Consider the following 26,198-nt stretch of genomic DNA (forward strand, 5'->3'; position numbering starts at 1 on the left):
CACGTTCAGGCAGCTGGCGATGGGCTGTGTGGGAGCACAAAGGATTTCCGTTCTGTAAAGGGGCGGGGACACACCCCTTGGGAGATGAATGATAGGAGAAGTTCGGAGAAAAAGCAAGGTGCGGCAGAAGAAGTTCTGAGTGAGGAGTCAGAAGACAATCAGCAGGAGTGTTTGCGAGACAGAGTGGCACGAGATAAACTGATGGGTAGGGAAAGCTTTCTTTTATTGTTTTGGAGGTGTGCTCCATAACCCAGATAATGGAATATAACACAGGGCACCCTTTGTTATAGAATGAAAACTCCAAGTAAAGCATAGAAAACTCCAGAACCTCTGAGTTGTATTTTCTTATTGTGCTGCTTGTTACAATAGTATATGAATTGATTCATTTTGTTAATACTATATTATATTCAGTTAATGTATTTTTTTTTGTAAATAAATACGACTATGCACCAAACTAATTTGCTGTATATCATTTTTAAAGTAGCTGTTCTGTTATCCGTTTTTTCTCTTTTCCGTCACGGCATTGGTCCTGACCCCTGTCGGATAAACAAGGTTACACTGTACTGTAATAAGAAATAAGTACAAACTTGCATTGGTAACACACATTAGCAAATTACTGTGGATTGCCATGGGGTGGTACGCCCTTTTCCTACACTGTGTGCCCCTGAGGACAATAGTGACACTTTGTGTATAAAACAGAAAATAAACCTGGAGGAAAGTATACAATATTTCTCCTAGGACATTAGAGGACAGGTGAACCAGCAGCCACCAGTTCTCTGACCCTCAATGAAAAGAAAGAGAGAGAAGACAAAAGGAAACCCCAGAGGTGGTGACACCTCCTGTCCACTGGAAGGCACACATGCTTAGAAGAGAACATATGGGACTGTGTTGTCCCTCCCAGGGAAACAGGGAAGCTGACTTTCATCCTAACAGAGGGCTTGCTGGTTCAGGGACATAAGTGGCCACTAGATGGACCTCTATCCAGATGTCCCTGTTGCAAATGCATGGGACAGCTCATGGTGTTGCAAAGCCAACAGTAATACCAAGATGGTATATAAAGCCCCTTTTTAGGTTGAGTCTCAGTGAACTTAGAATTGAGAAGACAGTGGTTGTGAAAAGTCAATTGGGAATAAGCAGAAAGGCAGGAGTCTATGACTAAGACACAGAAACATGAGGTGAAGGCAAAGATCACACCAGAGAGTCAATGCCCCTAACACACACGCCAAAGAAGCTGTAGAGCTTTTATTTTATTTTCCATTTTTTGTTATTTTAGTAATCATTTAGTTTATTCCTCCCTTTACTTTAATTATTTAATCACTTATTGATTCATTTATTTTATTTTGAGTTCAGCAATGCTATGAGAGCACCCCTCATCACTCACTCTGAAATGGTTCTCTAACTATACTGACATTTCAATGCTACTGGGTAAACCATTCCTCAAATCACAACAGGCCAAATCATGTTAAATTTCAATGTGAAGACCTTTATGAAACTTACCTATAACCATATCCCTCATATAATAAATCTGTTTATCTGTTGCCTCATTTTTAACTGCTTGTGTGAGATTAATTCATCTTTATGGCATTACGTTTTTTTCTTTCTAAAGTATCAAATATAACATATAACTCCTGTAAAAAAAGGAAGAAAGCTGTCCATACTACAGATTTGTATTATTCATTTTCTTTCTTTACCTTCATCAATGATGAATTATTTCTTTTCTATACGTTTCCATCCTTCTAAAAGCATATACTATCTGTTCTAAAAGCAATTGATTTTTACAGAATTTCCACAGTTCATGAATGCCTGCATTAAAATTATTTATTTATACTGTGCTTCTCTGTATTTACTTGTTAGACCCGCTGCCTCATGGATACACTGCCCTATGTCTGAATTTCATGGCTTTATGGTGTTTGCCTGCGCTCATCATCTCTGTCTGAAATTTTCTCTGAGTGATCCGGGTTTCCTCACACATTCCCAAACATGTGGGCGTTAAACGGAGTGGTAAGTTCAAATTGACTTGGTGTACGTGTGATGTTTGCCTAAACTGACCCTGCAATGATCTGCCACCCACTTCAGTTTGGACCCCCCTGCCTTGCATCTGATGCTGCTGGGATATCCCCTGGACCCTGGTGTTCCTTAAATTAATCTAAGCAGTTTTGTGATTTTTATGTTCTATTTACTTGAGCATTTACTTACTAATTATATGTTCTCTCTTGTCATTAGCTAGCGTGTGTATTTTGTTAGACGATAATAATCTATAAGAGGGGCACTTATGCACTTAAGAATACATTTAACTGAAGTGAGGAGACCAGATCAGCAATGTACACTCAATAATTTTTTTTCATAATATTCCATTCTGAGATTTTGTGATCTTATTGCTGTAACAAAAAATTGTCAAATTAGACAATGACTGAAATGTAGTCAGGAGTGATGGGCTAGGAGTTGGAGTAGGAGTAATATATGAGTCCACACAACACGTGACTGCAAAAAGCAATTATGGAGAGGGTAGACAAAGAATCATCTGCATCCTCCCAAATACACCCTTATTACTCCACAAGCTGGAATTATGCGGAGTTGGGGTAATGTATTCACACTTATCTCGAGGCACATGAGGAGTGAATAAGAAGGGGTCTTTTTTATCTTCAGCACTCAAGGAGATCCACATCAACGCTCGCCCATTTATATTGGGTGCCATTGTTGAAAGAACACAAACAAACAAGGCCACATTGTCTCTGGGCAGTCTAAAGCCCTACATGACCTCCAGCAACTGGACATAACATTGAAGGGACAGATGTAATTAGAGGATAGCAATCCCTGTAGGTGTGCATGGTGTCTGAAGAGCAATAGGCAAGAGGATACCACCGGGGACTATAGTCAAAAATAATATGTGATGTTCCTCCAGAACACAAACTGACAAATGATCTAATGGGTGATGGGGATGTCTTGTCCTCTTTCAGGAGACTGAGGCTATAAAAAGTTGGTAGAAGGTTGAAATATGTCATGAATGATGGTGTCAGCACGTGGTCACTGTGACGATGCAGGTTCGACTCTATGCTTCCATCTGCTGTTCGGGAGCCCTTGAACCCGCCACCATCGGTAATGCTACCGATGAGCTAAGCAGTGAGGCAAAAACATAGCAAGGGGATGGTGAAAAAGTGCAAAGTGCTTTTATTAAAACAATCAACAAAACAAGGTGTTCAAATTAATTAAGTGCAGTGTCTTAAAAAACAGTCTTCAATGAAATAAATAATCCAATAAAACCAGAAATGAAAAGTGGAGGTTAAATACAATAGAAAAAACAATCCTGGGCCCCGCAGCAGGCGAGACGCTCTCTCTGCAGCTGACCTTCACTCTGCTCGATCGGTCTGGAGGCCTCCTGATCCCTGGTTTCAGTCGCGTACTCATCCCAGACCCGAGACTTGGTATCCTTGATGACCAGGATGCTCACATCAAGGACTTCACCACCAAGCCTCCCGACTCCCACTGCCTTCCCGGCCTTACACAGCAAGTCGTCCTTCACTGGTCACTCCCGCTACACGATCACTCAGTGGGAGCGACCACTACTACTACTACTCCCGGGTGTCAGCTCAACACCCAGGCTTCTCGTACAGCTGCATGCGAACCTGCACTCGCTCGCTTGCTCTCCCGCACCGGCTCTCTCTCTCTCTCTCCCCTGCGTCCTGCTTTCTCCTGCAACCTCCATTCCTTCTTTCTCTTTCTTTTCTTTTTCATCTTTTCATCTCTAGCCAACTCGCGCTTCTATATATCGAGAGGGCATAGCAGCTGCGGCAAATTAGCAGCCCCAGGAACAATCACAGGTGCGGGCGGTCTCTCACCTGTGCACTTAGGTGAGAAACGACCACACCGCAAATCGCCCTGAGAACTGCTGCAGCCATACAACCACCACGCCCCCTCACTAAGCCGCAAGCGTGGTGATTATTTATTTTAAACTGGCCTTCGATGGGAGCTGTGGACCCACTATACCACAGTCACAAGCAATGAGAAGTGGGCCATGTTATCCTTTAAAACAGGATCACTGGTAGTAACCTTCTGCCTCTTAGTTGGCCACAATTGCTCAGGACTGGAAGGAATAGATGTATATAAGCGGTTGCCCCACTTGCCATCACCAAACGTCGCTTTTGTACACGGGCAATTGACAAGGCTAAAAGAATGTTAGGTTACATGTCACGATTTGCAGAGTACCAGTCATGGGAGGATATACTTAAGTTATATAATGCACTAGTGAGATTTCACCGGGAGTACTGTGCACAGTTTTGGTCAGCATATAACAAACATACATAGCAGCACTAGAGATAGTCCAGAGAAGAGTGACTAGACTGATTCTGGGACTTGGAAGTATGAGCTATATGGAGAGACGAAGTTGAACCTTAACAGTTTCAGCAAGCAGAGAACAAGAGGGGACATGACTAAAGTGTTTCAAATTATGAAAGGAATTAGTAAAGTGGATCCCAGTTGTTACTTTAAAATAAACTCTGCATTAAGCACATAGGGACATGGTTGGAAACTTGTTAAGGGTAGACTTTGCACAAATGTAGTAAAGTTTTTCAACACACAAAGAACCATAGATACAGTATGTCGAATAAATGATCAAGTAGTGTGGTGGAGAGCACGAGTTTAGGAATTTTCATATGTTGATTTCATGTTATTTTGAACAATCTAGATGTAAAGGACGGGCGACCTTGTTGTGCTGAATGGCCTGCTCTCGCCACAGCTTATTCTAATGTTTTAATGGTTAAGCAGGAAGGTTTTCAGAGAGAACCCAAACTGCATCCAGGGTTTGTTTCTGTCCAATGTCACTTTGTACTTTGTTTCTTTCTTTTTTACATTCCTCTTTTCGATGTATAGTACTATTCTCTTTGAATGAACATGAAACAACATATGCCGATTCTCTTTGCTTGATTATACTACTCATCTTTGTGTAAAATGCAACAGGAAAAGTGATGTGGTTTGCAAAGAAATGCATTAATTTTTTGCTTGCTTTCTAGCTAGTCTACATTCCTCTCTCTGGTATAAAATCTCATCTGATGTGTTCCCTTTACAAATATACTATTTAGAATGGTATGGTTGACTAATTGATTACCTATATATGAAAATAAAAAACACTGCAGACTGGTTGAGACACCGTATCTACTGAATTATCCACAACAGCAATCCATAGTCCTGTCAAAGCAGACATTGTTTTGATCGATTTGATCATTTGATGAAGTACTTTCATTAGATTCACTTTGGTTTGACAGGCAGAGACTCAGTTAAATAATACTACAAGTCACTTAAACTGATACTTTTCAGTACTATATTGAAAACCACTGCAGAAACAGACCAGCCAAATTTTCAAAGGTCATAGGATAAGTGGTAATCACAAGCAATGTTACTTCATCGATCATAGTGGTTAAATTCTGTTAACACCAGACGTAATGAACTTAGCCTGCCTGCAACAGGGACTTTTCAGGAGCTACCCAGCATTTTGCTAAAGGAAGGGTAGAAAGAACCTTTGCAAACCAAACAATGGCAACTGTGTTTGTTGGGTAAAGTGCAGGTGGGGCGTCCCTATGCCGATTATTCAACAGCAAGATTAAAATGTTTAAAAATGGGGAATGATTTTATAACAGTTATTTTGATTTGTACTAATACTGAAATGAATGAAAATGGAGTGTATATGTTTTTTTTAATTAACAGCAGAATATATAAAGGTCAGTTAAGTCAAGTCAAGTCGGGGAGCATGCACTGTGTTGCTGCACCCACTACACGACGAAACAACTCAGGATCCCGGTTAGCAACCCCCCAGGCAGACACGCGGTCCAGTCCCACCCTCCGGAAATGACCCTCTCTCTGCCACAGCCAGGTGTTACGTGGGTGACCCTTTGGCCTCGTCCAGCCACTTGGGTCCCCAACAATGAGGATCCTACACTGAAAAAAAAAATGTGATGATTCACACTTAATATTTTCAATCTGAACCAATATAATTCTTTTTAGCTTATTGATCCCACAATTTTTAAGTTGAGGCAAATCATTTAGGGTGATTGGGTGCAATTCACTTGTTTTTTTACTGAAGTAAATCTATTTTTTAAGTTGTTCTTCTTTTTTGGCAGTTGGAAAGCCATCAAACTGGAAAGTTCGACCGAAAGAATATACAAACGGCCCCTCAAACACAGCAGATGAACAACCTAAAATATTAAGTTAACTGAAATAGGATTTTTACATTTATTCCCTCCACCATAACTTAATTTGGTACAAACAAATTTTTTTACTTTGATTGAGATCTGAAACCAAATATTTCAAGCTGCAACACTAAATGACTAATCTTAAGTTGCTTGAAAGAGAAAATTTACGTTGAATGAACAACATCAATGTTATACTTTTTTCAGTGTACGAGCTGAATCACCCCCGGGGAACCGCGCCATATGACTGTAGTGCCTTAACTGACGCTCGCTCACAATGCAGGTAAAGTGCCTCATTCGGGACTCCATGAGCAACCGCTCATTCGACACAAAGTCAAACCAGCAGTACCCAAGACCTTCCTGTCTTGCTATATTGTTGCGAGACATGGATGCTATCCAGTGACCTGAGATGAAGACTAGACTCCTTTGGTACTGTGTCTTTCCATTTAAAGGTCAGGTTTGTGAAAAATATTTTCACAGGTGATCCTTAAGATTATGTGAAGGTGATGTGACTTATGTCATGTTTTTATTAAAGGAGTATCTTGGAGCTGTTGGTAATAAGACAAATAATGATCAACCAGAATTCACCATAAATGACCTTAACCTTGTTTGGTATGAACTAAGAAGTTTGAGACTGATTTGTGACGTAGCTAAGAGAAGGTTATGGGGAACAATTTTCAAGCTATATAGAGCAGTGTTGTGCAAGTTCACACCTCACAAAAACGAGCTCCAAGTTCAGTTCACACAGATTAAAATTAATAAATTCACGTTCATAGTTCACCATTTCAATTTTGAACTAGTTCATGTTCAGTTCATTTTGTATTTTTTAAGGAGTGAGAATAATTGACCCATGAGTTTACTTTTTTCAGTTTTGTATGCCTTAGGATATTACAGTGTTCTTGAATAAAATACAATAATTATGAAGACTTTTTTTATTTAAATACACTTTATTGAGTTATACCAAGCAACAAACACATATAACCATATATGCTAATATCTTTCAGGTCAAAAAAGAAATTAAATAGATGCAAGTATACATATAAATGACTGCTCAATTTCCAACTGTGTGACACAAATGGTGACTGTGGAACCAGCGTGTAGGTGAACTAACTTATTACGCTGCCTGTCAAAATTTGTGTCACATATTGCATTTCCAACGGGGAAAAATATAAAGTGGCCTCGCGAAGTACAACGTTTTCCTAAAAGCGAAAGCGGAGCTTCACCGTGTGCTCGTGTCTGTGGGGATGCAGCTTAAGCACAAGCAGGCAGACACAGCCAGTGCCTATTATTTTTTCAGAATACAAATAAATCACAAAACATTCGAACGAAATAAATATTCGTAAAAATCCACTATTTGTACTTATCCAAATACCATATTCAGATTCGGCTCCACTCCTACATTACAGGATAAGGCAAAACGTTTAATCTGGACCTAAGCCAGATCCAGAATGTCCCATAAAACTGAACTAGCTCACGTTCAAGTTCTTCATTTGCAAATACATTACATTAAGTTCATCGTTCTTAGAAAAATGTGCTTGTTCAATGAACGCGCTCTTTTGAAATAGTTAGTGCATAACAGTGATATAGAGTGCACACTGAATTGGGTATTCAGGACTTTAATGTTAAGGTTCTAGATCAGCACTAATGCTGATAAAGACCTCCTTTTATTAAATTAAATTAAAATATTGCAACTTATTGTGGGAGAAAACCATAACGATGTGGTTGATTTTAGATAGTTGCATAAAAGCTTGCTTGCAGTTTGCACAGTATGCTTTTTTGATCAACATCATTGCCACTGAAAACAAAATAATTCCAAATTAAGAACAATTTTCCTCATTTTGCAATTCAAACTTATTAAACATTTCAGGGCAACATTGTTTCTCAATTTTTCTGCAGGCTGCTGCAAACATGAGATAATGTTATGAACCAGACTCTTAAAGATGCGTTCCTCCACACAATTGCATGTATTTATTCCTATGATATCAGTGCCTCTGATTCACAAATGCACTCACACTTAGTGAATGTGTCTGTGCTTAATTAGAACACTCATCTGTTGTTTCGAGCAGTCTGCAACTGGGAAACCTCAATTCCGGACAGAGCGGGAGTACTAAATAGAATGGGGTGATCAACACTTTGCATGATTAGTATGTTAGATTAGATATGGTAAACTTTAGTAATGCCATGGGGAATGCATGAATAGAGCAGCAGAAACTTAAAGAACAAAAATACAGACTCACAGGTCAAATAATACATACAATCAATCAATAATTAAATAAAAAATAAATAAAAATAAACTTAACTAGTTCATCGGGTGGAAGCATTACATTGCCTGATAGCAGTGGGCAGAAAAGGCCCCCAGAATAAGGTGACCAGAATTTTTTGGGCCAATCCGGGGACATGGAGGGGGCTAGAGGAGCGTAGACTACAAAGTGAAAGCTTATCACGTGATTTCTCGCCAAAGTTGCAGGATGTGGTAAAGCATAACCTCCGTCAAAACACCGCGCACGCGCGCCGAGTTCAAATTATCATTGTGATGAGATACATTCAAAAAAGTGAACCAGCTGAAACCGGGGACGAAATTTTAAACCGGGGACAAAACGGGGATATGTTTCTGAGTGGGGATAGTTGTCCGAATAAAGGGGACTGTCCCCGGAAAACGGGGACGGATCGTCACCTTACCCCAGAATCACTTGTTAGCACACCGTGTCAGAATGAGCCTGTGGCTAAAAGTGTTCCAAGACAGCACCTCCTAGAAGGGATGGAGGGGATTCTTCACGATGGCATCCAGTTTTGCCACTGTCCTCTTTTCCAGAACAGTTTCCAGTGTGTCCAGAGTTCACTCTGTGACAAAGCAGACTTTCCTGATAAGTTTGTTCAGGCATTGTGCTTCATTTCAGCTCGGGCTGCTTCCCCAGGAGACTGCAGCGTAGAACACCAAACTGGCTACTATGGACTGGTAGAACATTTTCTCAAGCTTGCAGCAAACATATACATATCATAATCGTGATTAATATATGAATAATAGTGCAGCCTTACTTGAAAGTATATATATGAAAGTAATGCACCCATATATAGACTTAAATGTTAGATTAACACTAAAGGAGCTAATTTAACACTGGCATTTTTGTCTGTGTGGGCACAACATATAGCCACACATCACTTTATAGGACCTGCTTCATTCAATTTTTTGGGTGGCAAGACACAATGCCAATTTAGAACTCACAATATCAGAGTACAATTGACTCAATTTTTCAATATCTATCCGGTTAAATGACTTGTGGTGTGAATTGGACCTGCAGATATCACACCCATCAAAAGAAGCTTTCAAGTCTATCTAGTGAAACTCAGTCCTTTAGAGTGCAAAGTCAATGCTTATAATACAGATTAGCCATCATCCGCTTTTTTTCATCATTTCTTCAAAAAAGTGTAGTATTTGAAGATGACAATATCCTTGTCCAAAGAGCACATATGGACACCAAATGGTTTAATGGGCAAAATCCAAAAGTTCTATGTTTTGTTTTATCTTCATAGTCACACCCTCTGAACCCAATTGAGCATTTATGTGTGATTTTGGTATAATATCTGAGGCATTTGTTTCATGTCTATTAATAGGAAGAATGGTGGCCCAACCCAACAACTGAATTACAACTTCTAATACATTCTTGGCCTGGGATTATCAATTATCAGACCACAGGCCAAATCCAGCCCGTGTGCAAGTGTCCTCTGCTTGAAGTCATTCTCCTCCAACATATTTTTTTTCAGTTATAGCAAAATTATGTAGAATCTATAAAGTCAGACATCTATAAAATCTAGAACATGCAGAAAGTTTTTAAAGGGGTAGTTGCTGACTTCAATTAAACAAGGCATATAAGGCACCTAAGGAGAGCTCATAACAAAATTAAATAAGTCACTCCACGTTTGCCACTTCAATTTCAGAGTCTGTGCCATTCAATACAAAACATAGTTAAGTAATAACTCAATGGTTGCCAGTTCAGTTATAAAGTCAGTACCTAGAAGGAGCAGCTCTTCAAAGGGAAGCAGCAGAAATATCTCAAAAGCGGCACTTATAATCACACTCTCCCACCCACTGCATGTGACTGCTGTTCCTCTCTGAATTTTGTCCCATCAGTATAGGATACAGACAGGATAGATGCAATATGTCTGCGTTGTCTAATGATTCATTAATTGCTAGGGATATATGATCAGCCTGACTGACACCATCTGTCATCTGACTTTGGATATTCTCTCCATATATATGAACACAGTGGGCATCAATAGCAGGTAACAGAAGTACCTGATTCACAGATTTAAACATTTTATTGATTGATTTTTCAAATACCTTTGCTAATTATCTAAGTTATATTAGTGCATAGTCTACACTCTAAAAAGAGAAAAAGGGCTCTTTTTGATTTAAGGTAATTTTAGTAGTTGTAATGAACTATATTAATATGTTTGTTCACCTAACATAATTTTTTGCTTTACTTCAAATTGAAAAACCTTGCTGTCGCTTAATGTAACTTCTTCTATTTAGTCTAAAGCAAAAAATCGCTTTGGAGATCTTGCCGGCTCTGACCCCTGTGATGTCACATCCGGGCTCGCACCAATGGCAGAAGACCTACATGAGCCTGACCCCTTTGACTTCACTTCCTGTCTCCCCCTTTAAAAGCCTCCACCTTTTCCCTATTCCCTCAGTTCTGTCTGGACTCGGTTTTGTGCACATCAGTGCTGTACTGTTTTGAAAAGCAACTTTGCAGCCAGGAAACCAAATTATACAGGTGGCTGCCCCAAACCTTTATATGACTCTGCCTCGAGTTTGTGAATATATATATATAGAATTTAAGTTGGCATTACAGTGAATACAATAATGGACAAAATTTTTATTTGAGTTCATCCATCCATTATCCAACCAGCTATATCCTAACTACAGGGTGACGGGGGTCTGCTGGAGCCAATCCCAGCCAACACAGGGCGCAAGGCAGGAAACAAACCCCGGGCAAGGTGCCAGCCCACCGCAGTTAATTTGAGTTTTTAAAGAAATTTGATTTGAGCTAAATACATTTTTTGCTTTTATTCAAGTTTTTGAAAAGGTTAAAACAAACTCAAATGAATTAAGTTTACTCAAATACTTTTTAAAATTTGAAAGAAATCAATTAAATTGCTTGTTACCTTGTGAAGTAATTTATTTAGGTTGATCCAACAAAACATTTTTTACAGTGTATGGGAGGTTCTCATAACCCCCACAAGCTGAATTGAATTGGTATATTTTAACAATTTCTTGTCCCTCTTACTACAGTTTTGTCTCAGTTAGTGACCTAGGCATGGAGGGCACACGGTTTTAAACTGTGCCTTAACGTGCCCAATAGTATGTAACGCAACTTGCTCTATTGAATGTGCAGCGGCGTACGATTAGAGTGTACTGAAGGCAAAGCAAAGCATTTTTCAGTATAGAAGCAACTGAAGTTTGACAAGAAAAGCTAAGTTTAGAAAGAGACATTTTTACTCCAATTTTTTGCCTTTAATTCTACGTGCGTAACAACCTTTTTCTTTATTCTTGTGTGGACTGTTTTGCTTTGAATTTTCACTAAGTCTTTTTAAACAAATTTTTGGACTAAGAGATTTCTTTTGGCACGCATTAAATTTAAATAATTGAGCTTGCTTATTTTGACAGGTCTGAACCGAGTTATGTGAATAAGTAAGTGATTAAATGAGAGTGCACAGGAGTGAATGAGGGACTGTGTCTGTGAATGTGTGTCAGGTAGGTGGTCAGTGCATTATGGAGGGTCCAGCACAAATAATATTTGCACTGTGAGAGTCTGACTCCAGGTCAAATCTATTTGATTACACTTGTCTAGGTCACACTGCATATAAGCTGTCCCGATGACACTTGGTTGGTCACTATCCCATTAAGTGACTTCATGTGTTTTCATTTTTTGTGCCCATTAACATTACATTTAATGTAGGTGTTTTACAGAAATAAATTAATATCCATATAAAATACCAAATATATCATGCACCATACTACTAATGGTCAGTTACAGATTTGGACAATGTGTATTACACATTCTGTTCATTTCATTTCTGCAAAATAAATGTTTCCTTATTACAGGTGTAAGAGCCAGTCTCAGAAAGTTAATGTTAAAATTCACACAAGTGTTAGCTTAATTTAACAGAAATGGTTCACATATTTACTTTGTGTCACACACGTGCACATGGGAGGCAGCTAAAGGGCCTGAATAAGAGTAATTCCATGACAGACCAGGGGGTGGAAAAGTGCACTAACTCTTTCTCTCATTTCTCTGCAGACCAGTTATGGGGAAGTCCGTCTGGAAGACATCACTTCCGGTCCCAGGCCAATGACGCCGCTTTCGTTTCCTGTGTCACAGATGATGTCACTTCTGGTCCCGGGCCCAATTACATCACTTCTGGTTCAGGCCCTATTGATGACATTACTTGCGGTCCCAGGCCCAATGACACCACTTTCGGTTCCGGCCCTACTTATGACATCACTTCCTCCACTCTCCCTTAACGCCACCATCTTTGTGACAAGCAAATCATGTTCTGTTCTGGACTCCAACCTGTACACTTCTGTACAATTATTCATTTAATTTTGCAGTCAGGAAACAATATATGGGTGGCTACCCCAAACCTTTTTGTGGTTTTTGCCGAGTTTGTGACATTAGCTATTGATATAACATTTTGCCCCCAAGAAAACTGAAATGCAATAGACATTTCCCAGCTATATCTGTAATAACAGAATGTTAGTTAGACAGTTAGGAAACATCAGACTCGCTACTAGAAGCATGGACTGCTAGACTTTCTTACAAAAAAAAAATAATGACATACAGTTTTCTGACCATATCACCTTATTTATGGCTGTATGATATGTATAAGCCGTAAACAGAAACATATTATACAAGAACTTTTGTGCCTATTGTAATATCAATTTTTCTCTTTGGTTGTCTGAACTATTTCTGCTTTGAAATTTACTAAAACTTTTAAAAAGAAGGAACTTGGACTGTGGAATTATTGGCACACATGTCTCTCATTTATGAAGCAAGCTGAAGCTACAGAACTTTGGAAAACTTGGACAAACGCAGCTACAACAGGACTTTTTGTTAAACAAAAGATCACAACTAATAAAGACGTTACATACCCCTTCAGCTTTTTCCTCGGTGTTGGCCAGCATTTCCTGAAGAGCTCGCACTGAGAGAGACTGCTCGAGCACAAATGTGCAAATTGAAAGATCCGGAGGGACATTCTAGAGAGAGAAATAGGCAAATAAATAAAACTAAAATCATAATTAAATAAGCATGACTTTTGCATATGCTATTCAGTTATTTTAATATGTAGTAACTTACTGAGAGTTACATATCTGTTAGGATTCATTAGCAAACCAACTCAGGTTTATGTTTCAGCACCTTAACCACCAGGAGTTGCTGCCTGCCTAATCTTATACTGTATATTTATTACAATTTCAATTGTATTTGTGATTAAAAGTATTTAAAAGCAAAAACTAATAGCTGAACATTTTCATGAAGCTAGCCCCACATCCCCCAGTTCATTTCCCTGCCGGTAAGTTAGTTCTTATGGGCTGCATTCTTGTCATTTTTCACAGTTAGGTGTTTTGTTTTTCGGTTCACATTTCTAAAATGCTTTCCTTGGTTCCAGCTCAGTACTTGAAACAGTAAGGAATAAAGCACACGGTTATATTGTACAACTTAAAAATTTTATTACAGAAAGCAGAAAACTGCACTCAAATAACATTTTCTTATTTAAAAAAAACACACAGTTGTTCATGGAATACATTTTTTTTTCTCTTTAGGTAATGCATCAATATATTGGATGCAAATATGAAGTTAATACATAAAAGCTGCATTCAGACACGTACTTCCCATCATCTATCCAACCATTTTCTAATCTACTCATTCAGTACAGGGTGTTGGGTACAAGCCAGGAGCCAACTCTGGACAGAGTGCCAGTCAACTTCAGGGCCCACTCATGCACACTGGGGGACAACTGGAAGTCACCCACTCCCCTATCATGTAAGTTTTTCTGGAAGTGGGATAACATTCAAACTCCAATCTGAGCGTAGATGGATGGGATTTGAACACATGGCTATACATTCATCTGGCAGAAGAAGTAACCACTCAATCACCATACCACCCTTCACAGTGCTCCAGATTAATTTATTTCAAGTTAGGGGCCACCAAGCTGTGCTTAGGGAGGTGTGGCACTCCAGGCAAGGTTGACAATGGTTTGCAAATGAAAGTTGTCCTGCATCAGTGTAGTATAGGCTAGCGCTCTAATTCTCAGCAGGTGTTCTCAACATGCTGTTCTTGATAAGTTTCAGTCGGGTTTCAGAACAAATCACAGTACAGAAATTGCACTCGTTAAAGTAGTAAATGACTTGCAGGTAAATGCAGACAGAGGCCATTTATCTGTTCTCACCCTTTTAGATCTGAGTGCCGCATTTGATACCATTGATCACAATATTCTTAGAAATCACCTTATTCAATGGGTGAGCTTCTCTGGCGGTGTCTTAAATTGGTTTGAGTCCTACCTGGCAGGTAGAAAATTCTTTGTTAGTTGTGGTAATTATATTTCAAAGACACATGATATTCTATATGGTGTTCCACAAGGCTCTATCCTGGGTCCGCTTCCCTTTTCAATTTACATGCTTCCATTAGGCCATATTATCTCAAGGAAAAATGTGAGCTACCACAGCTCTGCTGATGACACATAACTCTATTTATCAATAGCACCTGACGACCCCGACTCTCTTGATTCACTGACACAATGTCTTATTTGTTTCTGAATGGATGAGTAGTAATTTTTTCAAATTACATAAGGAGAAAACAGAAATTGTATTAATTGGCAAAAATGGATATAATGAGGTTATTAGAAATAAACTTGATGCATTAGGATTTAAAGTCAAGACGGAGGTACAGAATTTGGGGGTAACTATTGACTCTGACCTGAATTTTAAATCACATATTAATCAGATTACTAGGACAGCATTTTTTCACTTAAGAAATATAGCAAAAGTTAGATCTCTTATAACACTGCAAGATGCTGAGAAATTAGTTCACGCTTTTGTTTTCAGTCGGCTAGATTACTGTAACACACTCTTCTCAGGACTACCCAAAAAAGACATCAATCGATTGCAATGAGTGCAGAATGCAGCTGCTAGAATGTTAACTAGGAAAAGAAAATCTGAGCACATCTCTCCAGTTCTGATGTCACTGGTTACCTGTGTCATTTAGAATTGACCTTAAAATACTGCTTATAGTTTACAAAGCCTTAAATAATCTGCTCCATCTTATATTTTGGGTCTCTCACCTTACACCCCAAATTGTAACCTGAGATCTTCAAATGAGTGTCTGCTTAGAATTCCAAGAGCTAAAGTTAAAAGAAGCAGTGAGGCGGCCTTCTGCTGTTAAGCACCTAAAATCAGGAATAGCTTGCCAATAGGAATTCGCCAGGCTAATACAGTGGAGCACTTTAAAATACTGCTGAAAACACATTACTTTAACATGGCTTTCTCATAGTGTCATTTTAGTTTAATCCTAATACTCTGTATATGCATTTAATTATCATTATTATTCCTGGTGGCTCCGTAATCCATACTAACCCTTACTTTTTCTTCTGTTCTTTTTCTGGTTTTCTGTGGTGATGATCTGTGCCACCACCACCTGATCAAAGAACCGTGATGTCCCTACATTGATGGATTAAAGGCCAGAAGCCCACATGACTGTCATCATCAAGTTCTTCCATGTGAACCCTGAATACCATGAGGACTGATTTAGATCATTTATGTTACGTAGAATGCCTAGAGGGGGCCGGGTGGTCTCGTGGCCTCTGAAGCCCAGCATTTTTTTTTTTTTCTCCAGCCGTCAGGAGTTTTTTTTTGTTTTTTCTGTCCTCCCTGGCCGTTGGGCCTTACTTTTATTCTATGTTAATTAGGGTTCCCTAATTGTAATTCTTATTTATTGTCTTTTTTTCTCTTTCTTCATCCTGTAAAGCACTTTGAGCTACATCATTTGTATGAAAATGTGCTATAGAAATAAATGTTGTTGTTGTTGTGTGGTACAAGCTGTGAGGTGATACAAGAGAAAACATAAAAAAGGTGGGAAAGTGAAGTGGGCATTAAAATAGGTACATAACGGCAACACCTGAATCTGCAAACCAAGCTGCATTTCAGTTCCAACGCTCCGTCTAACAGGCCTCCTGCAACAAGTCTCCACTCCCTTCTCACTCTTCTGACCTTGTTCTCCTATTCTGTGCCCACCACCCATGCCAACTGGTACCCTTGTGGTATGAAGTATCACTTCCCTCTTGTTTCCCGTCTCTTTCAGCCGATCCATGCCAGGATTGAGACTGCCTGGGAACTGAGTGCCATGACTGATGGATTTTTGTGAAACTCTATTTTTCGCAAGTTTCATCATTCAATGTTACAGGATTTATAGTTTTGGTAAACATGTTGGGTGTATTATTATTTTTAAACAAAGACAAAATGACAAATGTTAACAATTATTAGTAATCAAATAATTGTATGTAGCATGTCATTGTAATATTCATCAGTATTAACTCCTACCCTAGAGATATCACCTGACATTTGATCACGTATGTATCAATAGTTTGCTGTAGTTAAGCATTTGCTTTGATTATCCAAAATCATGAAGTGTGGCTACTGTTAGCAGAAACCCAGAATCACAGTCCTGCATTGGCTTTCCGTTAGAGGGGAGCCCTGACCAGGTGGCACAACATTTGGGGGAGGTCTTGGCTTAAAAAATTTGGGAACCCCTGCTTCAGATTCTTATATATTTAATTCAGTGCCAAAAAGTTAAAATATAGGTTATCATTCTGTACCAGCACACATTAAACCAAAAGTTTGTCTTATTTCAAGAAGTCAGGTATTGACAGCTTATTTCCTTTCAGGCTTTTCATCTACACTGGAGCTACAGCAGAAGGATTACTGAAAAGCAATAATATAACAATGGCAATTTTAATTCAGCCATCGCTGCACGAATATATATAATGTGGAGATACCCAGCAGGCTGTTAGTTGCCTGAGAAAAATAGGGTGTCATAGGACAAAGACACGGGCCAAGAAGGACATAATAATAAGAGAAAACCTGCCGTTGACAGCAGCAACACACCTAGCAGCAAATTTTATAAATGTAATAGATTATCAAAAGGGAGTGACGATGGATATGTAGGCAAAAGAGTGATGGGAATGGAAGTACAGGGGAAGAGAAAGCAAGGGAGGCCGAAGTGGTGGTGGATGGATAAACTAAAAGAGTTTGACTGAGGATGAGGTGCAGGATCAAAGCTGTATGGAGGAGGCTTATCAAGCCACAGAGAATTGGGAAAAGATGAAGAGGAGGAAGAAGAAGAAGATCCCAGAAGGCAAACACACAAGGGCACTAGTATTGAAGACAGTGCTGAGAGACCTAGAGAAGAACATACCCACCAGGATGGTATGAGGTAAAGTTGTCCTCAACAGATTGCAGCAAAGCCTACTCTTGAAGAAACAGTGAGGTTTGGATGGCTCAGAAGAGGATGAAGAGCCGAATAGCCAAAAGAGGGCAACACACAGCTTTTGCGAGGGCACAAAGGTTAGGGGATGTGTTAACTTTCAAAGAAATGAGACCACCTGGAGATATGGCCCTTTCAAGGAGGTCACCGAGTGCAGTGGTTTTAAGAGCACACAGAGATTTGGTGGTGTTGAGACTTAAAGACAGGTAATTTAAAGCCGTCTCAGCCAAATGTCCTGTGGGATATGGCTGGCCTTTTATCCTGGCCAATACCCCCAGGCCGCAAGGTGGAGCCCTGCTTGCAACATAGAGGTGCCCCAAGTTCCAGCATGGACAGTGGAGTTTTTCATCACAGCCCTGCTGGATACCATGGGGGCCTTCAGGGGACGCTGCAGGAAGGCCCAGAGACTTCGGTTTTACCTATAACCCGGAAGTACGTCTTAGTCACGGCGACAGAGGGAATGACGAACTTCTGGGATGAAGAAGAGGAGTTTTCACCTGACTTCCGGGTCATGAACTACATAAAGGACTGTGGGAGATCTCAGGGTTGAGCCGAGTTGGGAGGAAGGGTGACTGAGCTGCTGGGAGGTGTGGAGGATTATCATTGTTGAGAATTGATTGTTTATTGATTATACAATACAGTGGAGTGGAGGTGCTTTGTGCACATTTATTATTATAATAAAGTCATTTTGGACTTTTATCTGGTGTCTGACGTATTGTCCGAGGGTTCAAGGGAGTGAGAGCGCCCCCTATCTGTCACAGTCCCTTTGTGTCTAGAATCACAAGTTGAATTTAGTCAAAAGTTCACTGGCGGAAATGAGACAAACAAGGCTAGAGAAAAAGAGAGACGGTGGATGGAGACAGAGACAGAAATGATTTGAGGTACTTGAGCAATGGTCAAGACACCCCTACAACACCGTGAACTTTGCCTTTAAGAGCAGCCAAAGAAAACTGCCAGCAGTTATAAGCTCAAGTTCAAATTTCAGTGCATAAAAAATATGAAAAGCCTGAACTACAGGATGTTGGTGGTAAATTCCATTTACTGTAAATGGTAACAAGTAACTTTATATTATTAAATGAGCATGTAATTCCTATTTGTGTCTTTGTCTAGTTCAATGCTTCTTTTACTTATACATTTTGGACTTGGTTATTCATCCACCCATTTATTTCCTTGACACCCTTAATCAAAGCTTGGGGTCATGGGGGACCGACACCTATTAAATGTTCAATTAATATCTAATTTTTGCATGTAATGTGATCTCCACATTTAAATTTCATTTAGTGAGCTAACTAATGCTCAGATCCAGAAGGTAATAACATGTAGTACAATTCCATGAACCACATCTACAGTATATAGCAGGTGAGTGTTTTCCAAAGACACAAACAATGGGTGTTACAATATGACACACATGGAGTATGAAAAGTGTGACCTTTACATAATAGAGACAAGTGCATTCCATAAAATCTAACTAACAAATGGCTACTTTCCATATCTGTGGTATTTTGTGTCTCCTGGGATATGCACAATAGGCTCTATTTGAGTTCTGAGAAATGTGAATTGGGAATAAAGTCATCTGCTTGGGGAATAATTACCTCAGCAGCTGTTACTGTTTGCAACAGGTCTCTGAGGACCATCTGGAGTGTGTGGAAAGAAATAAAAGGTTCATACAGCGTGTGTCATCTAAATACATCTCCCCATCAACAACCAAAAATGGTCATCTTGAACACAGTAAGCATCCCTAGAGTGTGCATTCAGGTTTTACATTTCCTGCACTATCTGGAGCTCTGATATCTTCATCGGCGAGATGGTGTAAATCTTTGTTTCCTTTCATATTTCTGGAATTGTCTACTTAACAGTAGCCTCAGGTCGAACAGGGCAATGAAACACGGCAGCCATTGAGCTCACTTATGAAGTCCTCTGGATTAGGTGCTGCCACCACTTATTGAATCTTTCAACACCACCTTCTTGATCTACAATTGTTTGTGGAGATCCTCCTGCTCCAGAAAATCTCTTAATCCTTCACATGACTGTGACTATTTTTTGAAGAAAAATGTATTTATTCAAACAATCTCTGTTCAATAGAACACACAAAAAATCTATGCATAGAAAGTATATCTTTTCAGAGCCAACAAATACATACAGCTGTGTGGCACAGCCAGTCAGTGCCCTGGAAATTGGAACTCTGTGAGCACAATGGTATTTTCGTTTTGTACTTTTCACTAGTATACAGGAAGATTATCAATTCAAAAGTGAAGCATTATAGAAATTTGTTTCCTGTTTGAGGTGTGCTGATAATTCTAAAAATATCCATTTCACAAAATTTCAGTACAAAATGGATGTGTTTTTTCATGTTTTGAGCCTATAACTGGATAACTGACATGTGGATTTATATGATACTAGACATTAAGCCCGTTACAATAACGGGCACTAGAATAGTAGTGCATAAACATTAGTAGGAACAGTCTATATTAAATGGCAAAGGACCGTCTATTTTCTGTTACAGTAATACTGGCTTGTATGAGGCTGTAATATGCATCACTTTATTGTGTGCCTTTAATTTTCTCTCACAGTAATATGTCTCTCCAGCAAGTATTTTAATCTGTGCTGGTGTGCAGCTGATTATTATATGTATGGCGTTTCTCTAGCAACGGATTTTATGTGCGCGAAAATATATCTACTTTTAAAAGTCATCCTATTGTAATATCATGAAAATTCATATATTTAGGAAAACACTTTACACTTTACCGGGCCAAGTCTGTTAATCGCAAATCTGTCATCCTCCGAGTGAACAACAAACACTAATCCCACCTCTTTGGGGAAGCTGGTCTCCGCGTTTCAGTACCCAATTGGAATTTTCGTGCGTTATGTTTTAGGTCTTACCTCATTTACCGAAATCCGATTGGATCGGCTGCGCGATATTTTATAGGTCCCGCCCTCTCTGTCTTGTGTGACGCGTCAGGCGGCCTTTGAAGCATCGCACAGTGCCCCGCGCATGCGCACTTCACCAGAAGACACACACACATGGACACATGGACGCACACAGGGATTTTATTAAAGAGGATGATATGGAAAGTACTGTAATTGTCCAAAAATTCGATACTGAGATTTTGATGAATCTCGATGTTTTAGACCTCCCTGACTTTCTCATATACGAAGTATAGGGAAAGTATTGGAATCCTCCAAAAATCTATTTCGAGATTTTGATGAATCTCAACGTTTTAAACTTCCCAAGTCCGAAAATAGCATTTTTGTAATTATGCCTGTGTGTCTGTCTGTGTGTGTGTGCATGTAAACACGAAAATTTACGTTTTCACTTAAGTCAACCAAATTTCGCATACCAGTATTAAGTACAAAATGTAGATTTCTATCAACTTTTGAGCTATTTCCGCTAACCAGAAGTGGTACTTTCTTATTCATGCAGCTGTGTCCGATTTATTCAACTTTACTTTTATAATTATTGTTCAATATATTATTAATTTGATTTGTTGTTGATGGTTCTTTAATGCACATAATATAAAAATATAATCATTGTCTTGTGGTTTACTCCTCAAAAATCCATCCCCATATCTGAGTATACGAGAAAGTCGAGGGGAGACCACTCCTGATTTATTTTGTCTTTCCTTGGAAGTTTTCATATCATTTGCTGTTGTACAGCATTAGGCACCATTGGATTCTATTCTATCATAAACTATTTTTCTCTCCATTCTGCATTAAACATGAGATTAATTTTTTTTCTCAGCCACCACTACAAACTTCAAAGGGGTAAGTAACATAAAAAAAATCATTTCTCTTAATTAATTCTTAATCATAATTCTTTTAAATTATTTCATATCAATGTGTCTTTTGGGATTTGCCTTGTTTATTTCCTTTCAGTCAGTTACTGGTTTAACTTTTTTCTTTTTTTTGCTCTTTTGATTTGCAATATTAATGATATTTCCAATTATTTATTATTTATTTCCAATATTGTGAGCATTCACGTTATGCCTTGTCCCCTAGCGCAGCTTCTGCCCCTCTTCTTTACAGCATCGCAATGCTAAAGAAAAACACCCTCCAGTTGTCAAACACTCTTCTATACAGCATTTTAATGCAAAGGAAACACAGCATCACCCTGTGAGATCAGCCGCAGCCATAACACATAAAGCCTGGTTTATACTCACCGCGTGAAGCAGGCGAGCAGACCATACCACAAAGCGTGCGCAGTGAGCTACCAAAACACATTTATACTTGTTGTGGCCCATTTGATGTTCTTCTAGTCAATAATTGACAGTGTTTAGTCAGTGTCGCATAGCTAATATTGTCATGTGAGACTCTGCTAATGGAAGAAGAGTTGTGCCTGCTATTACTGGGTTTAAGAGGAAGAAAAGCAGAAGATGGAGTGTCAGACCTATTGACCAAAGGAAGTATGGGCGTGTGTAAAATTCATGACTAGGGGACCTGATGATGATGGGCAGATGTGTTTCAAATGTTTTTGCGTGTCTTCCTTGCGTTTTGACGACCTATTGCATCATATTCAGCCCTTCAATCATCATTCTGGCACACATATATCCAGCTTCTCCTTAAACGTCACCATTTTGGACACACATTCACCGCATTGCGTAACTAAGTCTAGTTTATACCTGATGCGTGTGTGCTGGTTGCGGGGGCACTTGGCGAAAATGACATCAAATTATAGAAACGTCCCTATCAACAGTGGACAGCTGTGTATCCAAAATGGTGAAACTGAAAACATGGGTGCCAAAATGATGAATGAAGGGCTGAATATGAAGACATGCAAAAAACATTTGCATCATGAGAATATTACACTTGCCCTTCGAGAAATTTCCTTGTGCAGCACGTAGTTTGTGCAGCACATTATTTTGCACCAGATGGTCCTTGCGCCCAGTGCGGATGCGTCAAGTATGAACTAGGCTCAAAGCACTCATTGCACGTATGATAAATGTCTTTAAAGCCAGTTTCCTCGTTTGTTCATCTGTTCTCTCTCTGTACTGTGTATCTGACCTGGTCTCAACCCCTGCCATGTCTCTCTCACATCAGCCAAATCCCCTTGAAGAAGACACCTATGGGTTCTTTTAAGCTCAAGAAAAAGAGCTGGAGAAACTGAGACAAAATGCTGGGAGTTGCCCACTTGCTGTGTGTTTGAATAAAGGCCCCCATGATTGAATTAAGCTTGAGTGTTTTTCCTCCAAGTACCAAAAATAAAAAATTTGTTTGCTCATATCTCTCCAACCTGTCTTTTGTGCAACCCTGTAACCCGGACACAGCAATATGTTTTCAAGCGGTCCTTGATAGCGAACAGTCTTCTTTATCTTCAAGATGCAGCTACCCTTAAAAATCAATCATCCCTCAAAAACATGTAACACAAATTAAATATAAGTGGTTTTGAATGTGCTTTTTATACTCTTGATATGTTTAGTGTAAAAATAATTGGAGAAAATAGAAAATTGGAGGGGCAATGTACAAAAGAGAGGGGTCTTCCGCTTTCTTGTGGTTGCCACTTTTATTTTCATTCCACTGCAATCTCTGACAATGTGGTTGAGCTAGTTAATGCTTTATTTCTTTAGATGTATGTGCCTTCTGTTGTCTTTTGTCTTTAAAGGTGATTTCTTTAGAAGACTTTATAGGATATGCGTAAAAATCATAGCTTGGTAAAGTGCTCCCAAAAATCAATATGCCGGTCTGATCCATTTTAAGTCTTTGATCCTGTAAATGAGTCCGGACTCTGTTTAAATACAAGAGACAATTAGCTGCTATCCCTCATCTAAACCGAATTGCTTGCTACAGCAGTGTTGTGCTCTTTATGTCTTCCTAATATCAGAACTAATTTCTGTGCAACTAAATGTATTCCACATCAGCTATGATAAGTCTGTCTAGTATTCTCAGTGTTTGAAATGTTGAGGTAACCGGTTATCAGTCTATTAACATAAAAAACTAACAAAATGCAAAGGCAAACAACTTAATCACAGACCCTCTACCAAAGCCAAAACTCAAATCAGGTATCAGGATCATTGTAGAAAGAAAAACAATAACAAAAGGTTTCAATGCTATAAGACATTGTACTTGTGTATCTGTTTACTGATAATGATTCAAACAGTATGAATCCTCATCATTTAAAATACCAGAGTTAAGAGTGCCAGCTTGTCACAATCTGAATAAGACTGGAAACAACAGAGTCAACACATCTCTTCAGTAGTAGGGGATTTTTCTCTTTCCTATGACTGAAATTAAACTGTCACCTAAAAAATGTCTCAGTATTTACACTGCAGTGGAGCACAGTTCTCGTCCCTTGAGAACACAAAACATATCATGATACTTAAGCAAGAAATTTTAATGAGTATTTGGAGGAGAATGCTCAATCTACTCCTTCCTCATAGACAAAAAAGAAACATCAAGGATACAGTAAAATCGCTTTGACAGATCATTCATCATTATAATCTTGTAAGTACATGGTGTCACATATGTGCAAGTAGGATGAAGCTGAGCGGACCAAGTGGAGGTAATTACCCGCCAGGCCAGGGGGTGGCAGGGTGCACTAATTCTACTTCTGTTACCTCTGCAGGCCAGATAAGGGAAAACCTACCAGACACGCCATCAACAACGTCACTTCCAGCTCCGGCGCCACAAAAGATGTCACTTCTAGGTCTGGCGCCACAAAAGACGGCACTTCCGTTTCCTGCACCACGAACAATGTCACTTCCGGTTCCGGTGCCATGAATGACGTCACTTCCGGTGTTGGCTTTTAAAGCCGCCATCATTCCACTATCTCGACAATTCGATCTGGGAACTCAACCGAGCAACATTGCTTATCTTACGTCACAGGTGGCTGGGAAGCCCCAGAGGACCGGAAGTGGGCTTACGCCCAGCCCAGACCATATGGGGGCGACCACCCTGGTTGCTATGGGGACCACGGGTACAGAGCTTTGAAGCTCAACCCTGTAGGGGCCCGTGGTCACTGCCAGGGGGTGCCCCAATGCCTTGGGAGCCCTGGACCTCAGCACTTCCACCACACCCGGAAGTGCTGGGGGGAAGAGGAGCAGGAACACCCAGAGTGCTTCTGGGTACGCAGCCAGCACTTCCGCCACACTGGGGAGTGCCGGTGGAAGGTTGCCAGGAAGCACCTGGAACACATCCGGGTGTGTATAAAAGGGGCCGCCTCCCTTCATATGTTGACTTGTGTCGGGTGGAAGCAAGACGAGGTATCTGGAGGAGGCAAGGAGGCGGCCTGAAGAAGTAAGGCATTGTGTTTGTGGCCAGGACTTTGGGGACTTTGAAGCACTTTTGTAAATATGACTTTGTATAATAAACGTGTGTGGGGTGATTCAAACGTGTCTGCCTGTCTGTGTCCGGGTCATGTTCCATACTTACTATTACCCAAATGCAGCCAGAGACAATATACGGGTGGCTGCCCCAAACCTTTTTGCGTGTGTTGAGACTGATTCTTTTACAATGATTAAGGGTTAAATCCATGGAAATGGACTAAATAAAGCCATTCATATGCTTTGTTTTTAAGATGGATGGCAGGAAGGGCCTGGAGGGCTATAGCTATACTTATAAGAGGCTTACGATGGAAACTTCTACAGTTACCTATAATAAATTTCAGTTTTATGCAATAAACTACACAATTGCATTTCTGAAATTCAGTTCATGCTACAGGCCATGTAACCATGCATATAGGTAATAATCTGCTAATGACAAATATGTTCTGAGATTTTTCACATAAGGACAACCGAGGTTTTGAGGTAATTACAATTACATTGTGGGAATGTCATGATGTATTACAAGATGATTAGCACATACAAATAAGAATTTCATAGGACTCTCTACATGTGACAATAATGACCCTATAAGCATATAAACCCATCAATATCAGAAGATACTTGTGTGATGTGACAAAGGCCTTTGATTCCAACAGCCAGAAAGCCTGTCTGGAGTCAGATGTCCCGCCGAATGTTTAACTATCCGGAGACTGAGTAGAGTGTGACTGTCCTTGGAAACAGAACTTAAAGAAATCGTTTTACCATTTACCTCCATTTTATTCTGCTTCTGATTTTTGACTATATTCCCTGTGGCATCAGGTTTGAATGCAGTTTGACAGGACGCTGTACAGCCTATGCTGCTATAAGGCTACAACAAAACAAAGGGAATTTTAATCAGCCTCCAGAATGCATATAAGTCCTCCAAGTTTCCTGACTATTCTGAGCCTTGTTTTCAAAAACCAACACCTTCTACCAAAATCCCCCAGGAAGCTAACTGAGCTCCTGATAACCACATCTCTGGAGGAACTCAGACAGTTGCAGCTATTGATCGCTTTCATCAGCAGACAACTCCTTCAAAGTTATTTATCAATATGGAAAATCATCACAGCCTCAGATGAGCCAGCACCTTCTTCAATAATGGTCTGCAACGCTGTTTGCATTACCAATCTCATGCATGGATGACTACCACTGTCAACTAAAAAGTCTTGAGAGATTTCATCAATGATGTC

The 26,198-nt window shown here is 39.7% G+C and overlaps 1 protein-coding gene across 3 annotated transcripts in view; it reads right to left on the reverse strand.

Moving 5' to 3' along the window:
- The window catches only part of ryr2a (ryanodine receptor 2a (cardiac)), a 657,734-nt gene that overhangs the window by 390,527 nt on the left and 241,009 nt on the right, over positions 1 to 26,198 (reverse strand). For all 3 annotated transcript variants that reach the window (XM_051919561.1, XM_051919560.1, XM_051919559.1), the window contains exon 3: positions 13,333 to 13,437. In XM_051919561.1, coding sequence (XP_051775521.1) covers positions 13,333 to 13,437 — 105 coding nt within the window. The remainder of the gene's footprint in view (positions 1 to 13,332; positions 13,438 to 26,198) is intronic.

Source organism: Erpetoichthys calabaricus, chromosome 15 (genome assembly GCF_900747795.2).
Source record: "Erpetoichthys calabaricus chromosome 15, fErpCal1.3, whole genome shotgun sequence".
NCBI classification, from domain to species: Eukaryota; Metazoa; Chordata; class Cladistia; order Polypteriformes; family Polypteridae; genus Erpetoichthys; species Erpetoichthys calabaricus.